The following is a 14728-nucleotide window of genomic DNA, read 5'->3' as shown; positions in this document are numbered from 1 at the left end:
GGTAACATGTTTGTTGCGGCAAAGTGCTACCTCTTGAGACTCAGGATCTTCAGTTAAGATACTGGTGGACTAAAGGATGTGATAAATAATATATGGATTCCTGTGGGTTATGTGGTCAGTGAAGGAATGTGAGAGTTCCCATTGTTGCTCTGCGCAATTTCAGCAACCTGCTGGTCAGTCCTACCAAGACTGAGAGAGTTGAATAACATCATTTCCGTATTTTCCTACTGCCTTTCATTTAATCTGATGTACATACTGTGTAAAGGGTATTAAATAATCAGCTGGCCTTATTTTTCACCTAACAATGAATGTAAGCAACTTCAGAAAACAAACCCTGACTCAGACCAGTATGTAAAATGAGATTCTCTCTAACCTGCTCCACAGTGGTCTGCCCCAACTGCAGAGATTCTTCAGTGTTCTAGTTAGGGTTGAAATGCTGTATACAGCTACATAACTTTTTACCCCAAATTAATGACGTTTGAGTTCATGGGTTTAATACTTTATAGGAACTTCGATAAGAAATAGAATGTTCTTGGCAAAAGAAACAATTTTGCTTTTCTTATGGTTAGGGATATTCTCATTTGGGAAAGGAGTGCTGACAATCACAGGAGTTTGGAATTACGGTGAGGTGTGTGCACACAGAACTGTGGTTAAGAGCTTGGAATCAGGAGATTTGTACTTTACCACCTACTAACAGTGTGACCTGAAAAGGTTACCCCCTCTCTCTGGGCTTCGGTTTCCTTCTCTATAGAATACAAAAATGCTGCAGGTACACAGTATTAAGTCTCCTGCGGCTGAAGGATCACACTTCAGAATGGTATAGAATCACTTTGAGAAGTGTTTACAGATTGTTATAAAAGATAACAATGTATCCACAGTAAATATTAATTAGAGACCATAGAAATCATATTATTTAACTAACCCTAATTAAACTTAAAAGTTTTTGCACAGCAAAGGAAATCACATGCAAAATGAAAAGACAACTGTCAGGATGGGAGAAAATACTTTCAAATGAAGCAACTGACAAAGGAATAATCTCTAAAATATACAAATAGATCATACAGCTCAACATCAAGAAAACAAAACAACTCATTAAAACAATGAGCAGAAGATCTAAAAAGACATTTCTCCAAGGAGACATACAGATGAAAGGATGCTTAATGTCACTAATTACTAAAGAAATGGGAATCAAAACTACAATGAGATATCACCTCATACTGGTAAGGGTGGTCATTAGCCCAGAATCCACAAAGAATAAATACTGGAGAGGGTGTGGAGAAAAGGGAACCCTCTGACACTGGCAGTGGGAATGTAAATTGTGAGAGATACTATTGACAATAGTATGGAGGTGCCTTAAAAAGCTAGAAACAGAACTACCGTGTGACCCAGCGATCCCACTACTAGACATACACTCAGAAAAAAACGTAATTCAAAACGACACATGCACCCCAAGGTTCCCTGCAGCACTATTTACAGTTACCAGGACACAGAGACAACCTAAATATCCATCAACAGAGGGCTGGATGAAGAAGATGCGGTGCGTATGCACAGAGGGATATCACTCAGTCATAACAGGGAGTGAAGTGGGTCATTTGTAGAAATGTGGATGGACCTACAGACTGTCATACAGAGGGACAGCATTATACATAAACCAAATGATTTTGTATGCGTATCATTCACAAACGTATTAGTCTTTCAATAGCCTTATTAGCATTGATAAAAATGGTGATGCAATGTTTGCTTCATTGCTAAGGTGAGTCGTCACTTTGTATTTTAAGTCCTTTATTTTACTTATTATTTTATATTTTAAAATAAACCATGACACAGTGATAATGATGCTGCTGGCCTAGGAGTTAGGAGCTATGGATTCTACTTGGGGGGTCAGAATGATTAAGTCCTAAGGACTCTGCGGTGAACTGCCTACTATGGCTTAAGCATTCAGTAAGATAATTTATTTTAGTTTTGAATTCTGAAAGAAAAACTATGTATTATTTGAGAATCTTAACACTTTTACTAAACTTTCTGGCAAAATACTTCACAAAGGCAAATTCAATAATGACATGTCGATACTGTGTATTGGATATTGGTTTGTTACTGGATGCATATCTTGATCTGGAACTGACCAGGGTGAAAAATATGGCAAAGGGGAAATATGAGTTTTTTCACGTCAAAAAGAAAGGTTGAGGTGGGCCTGGATCTATCTGCATTTCAGGCTGTACAACATAGAAACCGTCCCAAAGGTGCTTTTTTCTAGGTAGTCTTATTTCCTTTGTCAACTAAGTTTTTGCTGGATCTAAGGGTTTATGTTTTCTTGACAATCAGTGACACTACAGTGAGTTTGAATTTCTGAATTTTTTAATTTCTGAATTTTTGTTTCTTAGAATCATAGATTTTCTGTTAGGTTGAAGCTTGAAGTTCATCAAATTCATTTACCTTCAGCAACTACAGAACCTAAGGAGCAATTTTTCTTGTGTGAATGTTGATAATCAAGAACCACAGGCAAGAAAATGAACAGAGAAAATGAAAGGAAAAGAAATTCCAGAAATGAGTGTGTTTTCTTCTTCCCCACTACTGATACAACTTTGGTTGACACAGTTGCACACACACACACACACACACACACACACATATATATACACACACACACACACACACACACACACCCCCCACAGGTGTTGTAGTTTCAAGGGTAAAAAACATATGTGTAAAGCTTTGATGACAGCATTTTTTAACTATCTCATTTTGACAACAGAAGAACTTTAATAGTTTTGTTACAGTCATTTTTACTTTAAAAAAGAAAATGAAAATGAAATTTCAAAATGCATTCCATAATGTCAAAGCAATCAAAAGAATTTAATCACAGAGGGAATGTTACAGTTAAGTGAATTAAGGAGGAAGTTAAGGTTTTCATTTCCAATTTTCCTCTTCCCTGCAATGGACATCAGGCAATTAAAGATTCTATAGAATTTTACAGTTTGCAGTCAACAGAGAGTAATCTATCTGGCGGGGAAGGGGTTGTTGTCTACTTCCTTGCAACTGTCCTTGGGTATACATAATTAGCATGATCTATGCAATACTGCAAACTTTCTTCATTATTTACAAAGAATTCCTTGGCTTGCATAATATCTTGGACTATATTTTCCAAGTCTAGGGCAACATGATCTTTTTGTGGAATCCACAACATGAAACAAAATTCTCAAAACAATTTCATGAAGGCCTCTTATCTGTTTTACTTTTCCCAGGTGCCTTGGGGTGTTCCTGCTAGTATCATTTGCATCAAGTTTAAAACTAATGAAAATCCAAATACAATTAGAAAGAGAGATGGGGAAAGAGAGATTTCGGATCAGGGTGGATCCTCTCGTCGTGCTGGAGGGAAGAGGACTGTGATGCATCTTTGAGAGCAGCAGAGGAGGAAATGAAACACTGATTGCAAGCCAGGGTAGACCTGACCATTAATATGAGGGAAATCAACGTTATCCTGATTATTGCATGTGAGAAACAGATGCTATTCTTGTCTCTTCCTGCAAATGTAACAAAAGGCACTGTACATGCTGGGGACACCTAGGTGGGAATAACATACGATGTGCAAGTTTAAGAGGAAGGGGGCTCCTGCATCATTATCAAAATTCCAGGAATATCCAAATTTTGGCATCAGCATTAGTTTTTTTTTTTTTCCCCTGAAGAAAAAAATTCCTTACTAATCAACAACTACTTAGTGCATTTGTCAAAAATATGATGTGTTAGGAGAGCCTCAACAGGTGTAATGCCTGGATGCCTCTCCACGCTCCACACTCATAACCCACCCCAACAGACACACAGACTCACCCAAAACATGTTCATTCCTCAATGCTCTTGAATGTTTGTCCTACAACTGCTCGAGTGACCCCCACACCCCTCTTCTTTCTTTTCAGTTCTGGAAGTTCCCTCCTCTGTGTTCCCACAACACATTTATCCAAACCAGTCCAATGGAAAGGCTAAGAGCAATGGGAAAAGCAGTCTTTTCTTAGTCTGCATTCCTGCTCCTTGTCTAATCACTGATTACTAGCCTTATCTTATTTTTCCTGCCCTTCACTTCTCTTATGATGGCACACTTCGTGCCTTTTAAAATACTGTTTTCCTCTTCTTGGTTTGTTTCAAAGAAGACAACTGTAAACAGCAGGAGAAGAATCAACATGTCTTTCTACTACACTGAATTTAACTATACATCCACATATTTGCTCATAAAGTAAATCATCCTTTAATATTATAATACAACAGAGAAAGTCATAGCTGTCTTTGAAAGATGTGCCACTGGAATTTTTTTATTGTCATTAGGTGGATAAATGTGGAGAACCAATGAGGTATAATAAATGGGGAAATAATATGAAGTTATGAATGTGGTAAAAATAAAAGAATTTTCTTCTTAAAATATGTGCACATATATATTATTTTCATACATGCAAATTTTATATATCAGAGGGGATCACTTACATTTTTAATCTGAGAGAGTGAAAGAAAATCTTACACAATTCATCCAAACTTGCCTCCTGTACAGGGAACATAGTTAGTATATAACTAAAACGTCTGCTGAAAACCTCTGAGCAACTGAAATGAGCCTAAAATTACCTCCACACCATCACCTAATCCTTCTCCCTATTTCTTCCTCCCCAAATCACAAAAATATTGACATCCATAAACCTCACAGGGTGTCAGATCTAGGTGTAATCAAATAGAATATGGATGGAAAAAGTTTGTAATAAAAAGCCAGCGTTGCATTCGAGGACTAACTCAGCTGCGCTGGAGAAGGTGCTTGGATGAAACCTCCCAGAACCCTCGGGCACATCTTTGACCAGTTAGGCAGGCCCTGTGCTCTGCAATTCCTCATTCCTCCAGGGGAATTGTTCTGCCTCTTCCCTGGCTCCTCCTCCTCCCATCAAGGGTCTGACACTGCCCACTGACCACGTTTATTTTTCTGGCTTTTGGCACTAGGAGCTGGTCTGCTGTAGGATAAAAGTGGAATTCTCTGCTGTCTGCAGGGCTTTCCCCAGGGAGCAGAGTATGAAACCCAAACTTATATATAAAATCATATCCTGTTTGCAAACATCATATTCCCTTTGCTTCTCACTAATCTAGTCCTGTAAACCCCAGCACAGCTTGAGAGCCCATTCCTCATCTAAACAAATGCCATAAGCCCCTTTATACTTTTACAACCATGTCAAAAAATAATATTGCCTGCCAATAGTGATGTGATTGGAGTTGCCTCCTCCGAGCCATAAAAGAAGTGCCGAGTCTGTTATCAATTTCTCTAAGTGTATCAGGGGAATTTAGGGTCGATTCAGTTCCAAGTTATAAATGACAACTCAAAAGCCGCAGAAGTGTTTGAAGCTGGGAGCTGATGACGACATTATCATAAAAGCCTGCTCGTCCTTGCTTTTGTGGGTTTTTTTTTTTTTTTTTTTGTGGCCTATCAAGTGAAGAGGGAAAAATAAGGCTGAGAAATGACTTCAAGATTTCTTCACACAGCAGCAGGTCAGATGGCCAGGAAAATGATCACTATTTTTAGTGATATACCCTGAGGAGTGAGAACTAAAGTGGTCCAGCACTGGCTTTTGTTTCCAGAGTCCCTTAATTATCTGTTTCACTGTATGATGACCAAGGCCTGGGGTTTGGTAAAATGCTCTTTTCAACTGGTGCATTTTCCTGTAGTGCAATCACACAGTAATCAGAAGTGAGTCATGCTGTAGTAACGAAACAAAATGAGAACCAAACATAAAGGAATTCTGAGACCTTGAGATCGTTGTTCAAAACACCATTCTGGAGAGTATGCTTTAAAGCGCCTTAGATACCACTCATGCATTGAGCTACCCAAGCAAATAATCACATGCCATTTTATGGGAAAATCAAATAAGTAGTAGAGATTTTTTTAACTTCATAATGCCCCAGGTAGACCACTCAAAAGCCAATTAATCCATCAGCATTCAGTAGGTACAAATAAAACCCATCTAGTAGGAAGGTATATATTTTAGGTAACTGCAGTTTATCGTAACAATTGGGGAGTATCAAGTGTTTTAGAATTTAAACCAGTGGGTTCATCTTAGATAATATGAACCAGAAGGGTGCCTTAAGACAAAAGCCATTTCAGTGCTTTCAAAGCCTGCTAGGGTGCCCCCATGTTGCTGCCAAGCTGGCCCACTCCAAGTTCATACTGGATATCTTTTGTACACTTAAGATGTCTTGGACTGTCCTGGAGGTAAAAATTAATACAAATCCATAGGACCCAGTTTCTCTTAGGACTTATACCAAAACCAAAGATCTCAAGAGTCTAAGATGTTCTAAGAAGACAATAAGGTTCCTAAAAGAAACAAAAACACTGAATCAAGCTAGTTCTCTAGCATCAACAAGTGTAGATATACACAACACATACACGTATGCACACTTACCTAGACCTACATAAACACCACCAGAAGACCTATAGGCCAACTTTATAAAAAGAGGTGCTTCTCTCAAGCCCTTTCCAGCAATGATGGAGTCACACTAATCGAATCTTACTCTTCCTGCTTCTGCTTGTCCAAGCTAGGTTTCTCTACAACCCTCACTGCCACTATACTGATTACATCAGTGCTAATCTATGACACCCACTGTGCCAAAGCAGCAGTCTCTGTTCATTCCTTGGGCACCTTAAGAGTTGTTCTTGAGCAGTTCTTGCTAAAGAATAAGAAGTGTCGATGGCATGGGTTTAGCATAGCTGAGTAGATGTACTTTGTGTTCAAGGGACAGTGAGCTGCAGGCACAGCAGAGGACAAGCTTGGGATGTGGGTCCTAGAGAGCTATCCTCATTTCAACTCTGGGTCATGAATTAAACGTACTTGTAAATGAGTGGGGGTTTGATGACCACCACTCTCTAACAGCTTTGCTTTCCTCCTGATCACCAAATCCACAGAGCAGTCATTAGCTTTTTTTCACTCTCTGCCTCGTTTGCAGATAATCAGCCATTCTCCTCAAACAGCCACTTGGGATGTCAGAAAATAAGTGCAAAAGCCAATCAAAAAATGGGCCAAAGAACTAAATAGACATTTCTCCAAAGAAGACATACAGATGGCTAACAAACACATGAAAAGATGCTCAACATCACTCATTATCGGAGAAATGCAAATCAAAACCACAATGAGGTACCATTTCACGCCAGTCAGAATGGCTGCAATCCAAAAGTCTACCAACAATAAATGCTGGAGAGGGTGTGGAGAAATGGGAACCCCCTTACACTGTTGGTGGGAATGCAAACTAGTATAGCCACTATGGAGAACAGTGTGGAGATTCTTTAAAAAACTGAAAATAGAAGTGCCTTAAGACCCAGCAATCCCACTGCTGGGCATACACACTGAGGAAACCAGGACTGAAAGAGACACGTGTATCCCAATGTTTATCACAGCACGGTTTATAATAGCCAGGACATGGAAGAAATCTAGATGTCCATCAGCAGACGAATGGATAAGAAAGCTGTGGTACATATACACAATGGAGTATTACTCAGCCATTAAAAATAATACATTTGAATCAGTTCTAATGAGGTGGATGAAACTGGAGCCGATTATACAGAGTGAAGTAAGCCAGAAATAAAAACACCAATACAGTATATTAATGCATATATCGGAGAAGGCAATGGCACCCCACTCCAGTATTCTTGCCTGGAAAATCCCATGGACGGAGGAGCCCGGTGGGCTGCAGTCCATGGGGTCACTAACAGTCAGACATGACTGAGTGACTTCACTTTCACTTTTCATTTTCATACATTGGAGAAGGAAATGGCAACTCACTCCAGTGTTCTTGCCTGGAGAATCCCAGGGACGGGGAGCCTGGTGGGCTGCTGTCTATGGGGTCGCACAGAATCGGACACGACTGAAGCGACTTAGCAGCAGCAATGCATATATACGGAATTTAGAAAGAAGGTAACGATAACCCTGTATGCGAGACAGCAAAAGAGACACAGATGTATAGTCTTTTGGACTCTGTGGGAGAGGGAGAGGGTGGGATGATTTGGGAGAATGGCATTGAAACATGTATAATATCATATAAGAAATGAATCACCAGTCCAGGTTCAATGCAGGATACAGGATGCTTGGGGCTGGTGCACAGGGATGACCTAGAAGGATGATACAGGGAGGGAGGTGGGAGGGGGGTTCAGGATGGGGAACACGTGTAAACCCGTGGCAGATTCATGTTGGCGTGTGGCAAAACCAATACAATATTGTAAATTAATTAGCCCCCAATTAAAATAAATAAATGTAAATTTAAAAAAAAAAGAAAAGCAACAACAACAACAACAAAAGCCAATGAGACCCATTCAAAAAGTCAGCTAATTCTCTGCTTTCTAGAATGGTTTTGCAAGCTCCTGGCTCCACAGGAGGGTTGAGAAAAATGAGCAAGGATTACTGTGGGATGGTGACTGTCCTGTGCTAGAAGTCAAAGTGTGAAGCTCATGGTGAGCTACCACAAAGGGGACCACACTACACTAGCCGCACAGCTGTGCTTCTGGGCTCCGGGGACCACGGCTGGTCTGCTGAAGATGAAAGCTTTTGGAAGGATCTAAGCTGCATGTTAACCTCATACCGCAAGCCTTTTTACAGGTGACTTCAGGAAAATAACTTCTTTATATATTAAGTTTTAAATAATAAATTTATCTTTATTATTCTATTTATCAAAGGAGAAACTACTTCTTTGAGCCTTCAGGTTCTTATCTGCAAAATGGTATTAATAATAATGACTGTTTTATAAAGTTGTTATAAACCCCAGTTGTATGCCAGTAAACTGTAATGTCCAAATGGACATTGGCTGTAGCTGCCATTCTTACTTCTATAAGGCAGGGTCACAGATGAAGGAACAGCAAGATTATCCTTGCTTTATCGAACATCACTGAAATGATAGAATTAGCTAAAAAGATAGGGGATTTCCCTGGGTAAAATTTAGTTATAGAAAAATAATTGCCTAATATATACACAGGACTAGTTGTGTTTTTTTTCCTTCAATTACCTAAGAAACTTAACAGACTTAAATTCCTAAGTCCTTGGAAACCTGATCTAGAATTATTTTGTTCTATCTTGATTTAGCACTCAGTTCTATAGGAGGAGGGCTTTCCCGGTGGCTCAAACATTAAAGAATCCGCCTGCAATGCAGGAGACCTGGGTTTGATCCCTGGGTTGGGAAGATCTCTTGGAGAAGGGAACCGCAACCCACTCCAATACTCTGGCCTGGAGAATTCCATGGACTATACAGTCCATGGAGTCACAAAGAGTCAGACACAAATGAACGACTTTCACTTTTCACTTTCTATAGGATTATGGCTTGTTACTGGTAAGGGTTAACTTTAAATAGACTATAAGTTATAGGATATGTTTTAATGACCCACAAAAATATTGACATTTTTCCTCATACACTGTTGGATTTGAACAAATTTGTCTTTGAAATATGGTATAAATATCCTGGATCAAAAGGCTTCATTAATTACTGAAGACAAAAAGACCTCAGGAGGTTCACAAACAAAATGTCCCACAATGCAAAGGGCTTTGTGAAGTTTATGTCGTTTTCTCCAGGAATATAATGTATCTGCATACTCAGTGTAACTATTGAAAACTGAAATCTGCTATAACACTAAGTTAAACCTTCTTGTATTACCTTTTCTCCAGCAATATAAATGTCTAGCAAATCAGCTTCACACAGGGACCTGCAGTGCTCAGGGTCCGACATTTGGATTACTTAGGTATTTTCACAATCTTGAGATTCTTAATAATTTCTAGACAGGGGTATTTGTATTTTCACATGGCACTGAGCCCTACAAATCATCTGGCCAATTCTGAAGTCCAGAATAACTTTTATACTGAGAAACAGGCTTAAGCACAACTTACCAAATAAATCAAAGAATATATTTCTGGTTTATGTTATTTAAAAGCAGTCAACAGAAACAATCCCATTTACCACTGCATCAAAAAGAATAAAATATCTAGGAATAAACCTAACAAAGGAGGTGAAAGACCTATACTCACAAGATGAGTATTTGGAAAGAAACAAGATGACACAGATGGAGAGATTAGACCATGTTCTTACACTGGAATAATCAACATTGTGAAAATGACTATACAACCCAAAGCAACCTACAGATTCAGTGCAATATCTATTAAATTATCAATGCTATTTTTCACAGAATTCGATTTTTTTAAATATAGAAAAAATTTGCACAAAAGACCACAAATAGCCAAAGCAATCCTGAGAAAGAAAAATGGAGCTGGAGGAATCAGGCTCCCTGATTTCTGACTAGACCACAAAGCTACAGTAGCAAAGCAGTTAAGTACTGACAGGAAAAAAGAAATAAATATCAGCAGAACAGGACACAAAGTCCAGAGATAAACCCAGGCACCTATGGTCATCTAGTCTTTGACAAAGGCAAGAACATACAATGGAGAAAAGACAGTCTCTTCAATAAGTGGTGCTGGAAAAACTGGACAGCTACATGTAAAAGAATGAAATTAGAACACCCCCTAACACCAAACCAGAGAAGGCAATGGCACCCCACTCCAGTACTCTTGCCTGGAAAATCCCATGGACGGAGGAGCCTGGTAGGCTGCGGTCCATAGGGTTGCCAGGAGTCGGACAGGACTGAGCAACTTCACTTTCACTTTTCACTTTCATGCACTGGAGAAGGAAATGGCAACCCACTCCAGTGTTCTTGCCTGGAGAAACCCCAGGGACGGGGGAGCCTGGTGGCCTGCCGTCTATGGGGTTGCACAGAGTCGGACACGTCTGATATGACTTAGCAGCAGCAGCAGCTAACACCAAACACAAAAATAAACTCAAAGTGGATTCAAGACCTAAATGTAAGGCTGGATACTACAAAAGTCTTAGAAGAAAACAGAGGCAGAATACTTTCTGACATAAACTACAACACATCTTTTTTGATACACCTCCTAAAGAAATGAAAATAAAAACAAAATTAAACAAATGGTACCTAATTAAATTTAAAAGCTTTTGCACAGCAAAGGATACCATAAACAAAACAAACAGCCCTAAAATGGCACAAAATAAGAGCAAACAAAGCAAAAGCAACAGGGATTAATTTCCAAAATAGCTCATGCAACTCAATATTAAAAAAAAAAAAAAACAATCAAAAAATGGGCAGAACACCTAAATAGACACTTCTCCAAAGACATACTGATGGCCAAAAAGCACATGGAAAGATGCTCAACATTGTTAATTATTAGAGAAATGCAAATCAACAAGATGGCTATCATCAAAAAGATCTACAAACAATAAATGCTGGAGAGGAGCGGAAAAAAGGGAACCAAGTGTACCACTGGTGGGAATGTAAATTGGTACAACCATTATTCTTAAAGATACATGCATCCTAATGTTCACTGCAGCACTATTTACAATATCCCAGACATGGAAGCAAGTTACATGTCCATCAACAAAGGAATGTATTTTAAAAAGTACAGTACATATATACAATGGACTATTGTTGTTGTTTAGTAGCTGAGTCATGTCTGACACTTTTGCAACCCCATGGACTGTAGCTAGCTAGGCTCCTCTGTCCATGGGATTTCCCAGGCAAGAATACTGGAGTGGGTTGCCATTTCCTTCTCCAGGGGATCTTCCCGACCCAGGGATCAAACCCATGTCTCCTGCATTGGCAGGTGGATTCTTTACTACTGAGCAACCAGGGAAGCCTCACAAGGAAGTAGTGTCTTTTGCAGCAACATGAATGGACCTACAGATTGTTGTACTGAGTGAAATGAGCCAAAGCCATATATCATATGATATCATTTATACACGGAATCTAAAAAACAAAAAGGTACAAATAAGCTTATTTATAAAACAGAAAGTCACCGATGTAGAAAACAAACTTATGGTTACCAAAGGAAAAAGGAGGGTAATAAATTGAGATATGAGCATTGACATATACACACTACTATATATAAAACAGATAACTAACAAGAACCTACTATATAAATGACCTATATGGGAAAAAAGTCTAAGAAAAGAGGCTGTATGTATATGTGTACCTGATTTACTTTACTGTACACCTGAAAGTAACACAACATTGTGTATCAACTATACTCTAATAAAAACATTTTTTTAAGCCAATAAACTGATACTTACCCCAAGTCCACCACATGGTAATGAAGAAAAAAACTTTTGAGAGGAGTCACCTACATAGTAAAAAGACATGAAAAATATATAAATTTGAATATAATTATAGTTTTTAAAATCTGGGGTTTTTAATATATAATATTATGTCACATGGTATTTATCATTTGACTCAGAGGGAAACTGATCAAACTTTAGATTGTTAAGAACTCAAAGCAAATTGATACACATATATATACATATATTATTACCTGTAGAGTTTATTGCCCCACATGAACAAACACATACCTATGAATTTAATTCTCAAGATTTTTTGTCAACTGGCCTACACAATTTATAATATATCATAATATCCTTTTTATTTATACCTTATCATATATCACTCAGCCGTTCCTTAAGTGTAACCCTCTAATGTGATGCTCTGAGCCACAAGGTTTATGAAATACACTCTTATTTTTCACATGCTCCAAATATGAAAATTTTTATCTAAGTATACAGACATCCTTAAATTCTAAATATTTCAGATATAGCTGAGACCAAGTATATGATAAGCCTCTCCATTATTCACAGTATTTTAAACAAATAAGTCACAGAACCACAAAAAGGATAACCTTTTCGGGATCTAAAGTAAAGTCGCTCAGTCATGTCCGACTCTTTGCAACCCCATGGACTGTAGCCTATCAGGCTCCTCCATCCATGGGATTTTCCAGGCAAGAGTGCTGGAGTGGATTGCCATTTCCTTCTCCAGGGGATCTTCCTGACCCAGGAATCGAACCCGGGTCTCCTGCATTGCAGGAAGACGCTCTGAAGTAAATGTCAAAATCTTACTTATGACTATCTCTTGAAATTGAGATTTCATGGAAGTTTTAATCATTTTTGTTTACAAGCACTTCGTTTTTCTATATTATCTACTACATGTATGGAGAAAACCAAAATTACCAGTCCTAAAGCTCCAAGACTCGTGTCTTACAAAGTAACTAAAGGAAAGGCAAGTGGGCACCTCTATATCATAGTTAACTATCTCTGAAGTGATTCCTATGGGTCACTGAGGAGATCAGTGGTAGAACCAGGTACAAATCTCCATTTCACTTATCCTAATTGTTGATAATCAATGAAATAAATAATAAAAATTGAAAACAGGCTTGTGATGAATCTTATGTGTCACGTCAGTAAAAGTCTAAATAGATTCTTCTGTCACAGAAGAAAGTTTATTTTGAAAACAATAAACTGTATAAGTTGAGTTTTCAAATGCAATTGCTAACAGATGGAAAACTATAAAGAAATGTCTAAGTGCAAATGAAAAAGTAAGATATTTCATTTTATATATATATATAAGGACTTTGAATGGAAAAAAGATGAAAAGTCAACAGAAAAAAAATCATGAAAAAATATTAAAATTGGAATATTGATATCAATAAAAGATACATAAGCATTTTTATGGATAGCTTGGGGCATGGTAAAAAGTTTTCTTAAGTTGTTCCTCATAACAAAGATAATTCTGTGTCAGTGAATATTTTGCAAGGATGTATTCATATGTGAAATTAAAATAAAAATGATGTATATTTTAATGTCTGAACTTCTCCTTCCATAGTCAGTGAAAAGGGCTAAAGGTAATATTACAATGGAATAAAGTAATTTTTAAAGTAATTTGAAAAAAATGATTAAACTCTAAGTAAATATAGAAGACAAATAATACTTGAGAAACTACTTCAGCACCATTTAAATAATACTAAACAACCAAATTAATCAATAGTTTAAACTTAGTAGTGTGTAAGAAAAGCTTATTTCATTGAGTTGACTTGATTTATTTTTTAATAATGTTACATCACCTTATCCATGGACTGAGCTCCAGTTAGTCACAAGATAATGAAAACTGGTAGTGAGAATGACAGGAAAATTAATGCTAAGGAAAACCTCTCACCAGAAATGATTGGAGAGAATGTTTTAAAAGTGTCATCTTACAGGGTCTAGAGTATTTAAAGAGATAAATGGTGCCCATTTTCAAATCTAATTATTTTATACGTTATCGATGTCTTTCACGATACAAAGACTGATGAATCTGGTCATAGTGAATTTTTATGTAAATCCTTTCTCCTAACACCAGAACATAATCGTTGAAAGTAGTAATATCAATTAAACTCTGTGTGTGTACACTGACAAACCCTCCCGCACCATCTGTGGTGGGAGGGATTAGAGGAAAAAGAGGAAGTGTGGGAGTAAAAGAAAGGGATAAAGAGAAAATATCTTGATGACTATGAATTTCTACACATTCATCGCAGCTTCAATCTGGCTTTTGAGATATAAATAAAAAAAACAAGCCCCAAGAATTCAAATTTCATAAAGAACGAAAAAATACGAGAAGTTAAAAACTTTTAAAAGAACAAGATTTTAAATTTAGACCCTGAATTGAAGAAGTTGTTTCTGAATTGATGGGAGAAACTGATGTAGTTCAGAAGCACCATCAAATCTGAATTTAGTGCTAGACATCAAGACCAAGCAATACAATATCCTTGTTTCCTTTTAGCCCTGTAGCCTGCGCATAAGGCTGACGCTGTTGCACTGATCCCTGAGAGGTGCCTATAGAACTCCACACGTGTATCTACAGTTAACTCTG

General features: G+C 37.9%; 1 protein-coding gene across 5 annotated transcripts in view; it reads right to left on the bottom strand.

The window, feature by feature from the left end:
* The window catches only part of HDAC9 (histone deacetylase 9), a 599202-nt gene that overhangs the window by 263046 nt on the left and 321428 nt on the right, over positions 1-14728 (bottom strand). For all 5 annotated transcript variants that reach the window (XM_040260622.1, XM_040260619.1, XM_040260620.1 and 2 more), the window contains one exon: positions 12127-12176. In XM_040260622.1, coding sequence (XP_040116556.1) covers positions 12127-12176 — 50 coding nt within the window. The remainder of the gene's footprint in view (positions 1-12126; positions 12177-14728) is intronic.

This window comes from Oryx dammah, unplaced genomic scaffold (genome assembly GCF_014754425.2).
Source record: "Oryx dammah isolate SB20612 unplaced genomic scaffold, SCBI_Odam_1.1 HiC_scaffold_18, whole genome shotgun sequence".
Lineage (NCBI taxonomy): Eukaryota > Metazoa > Chordata > Mammalia > Artiodactyla > Bovidae > Oryx > Oryx dammah.
Note: the sequence above shows the minus strand (reverse complement) of the source record. Positions and strands in the feature narration are given on the sequence as shown.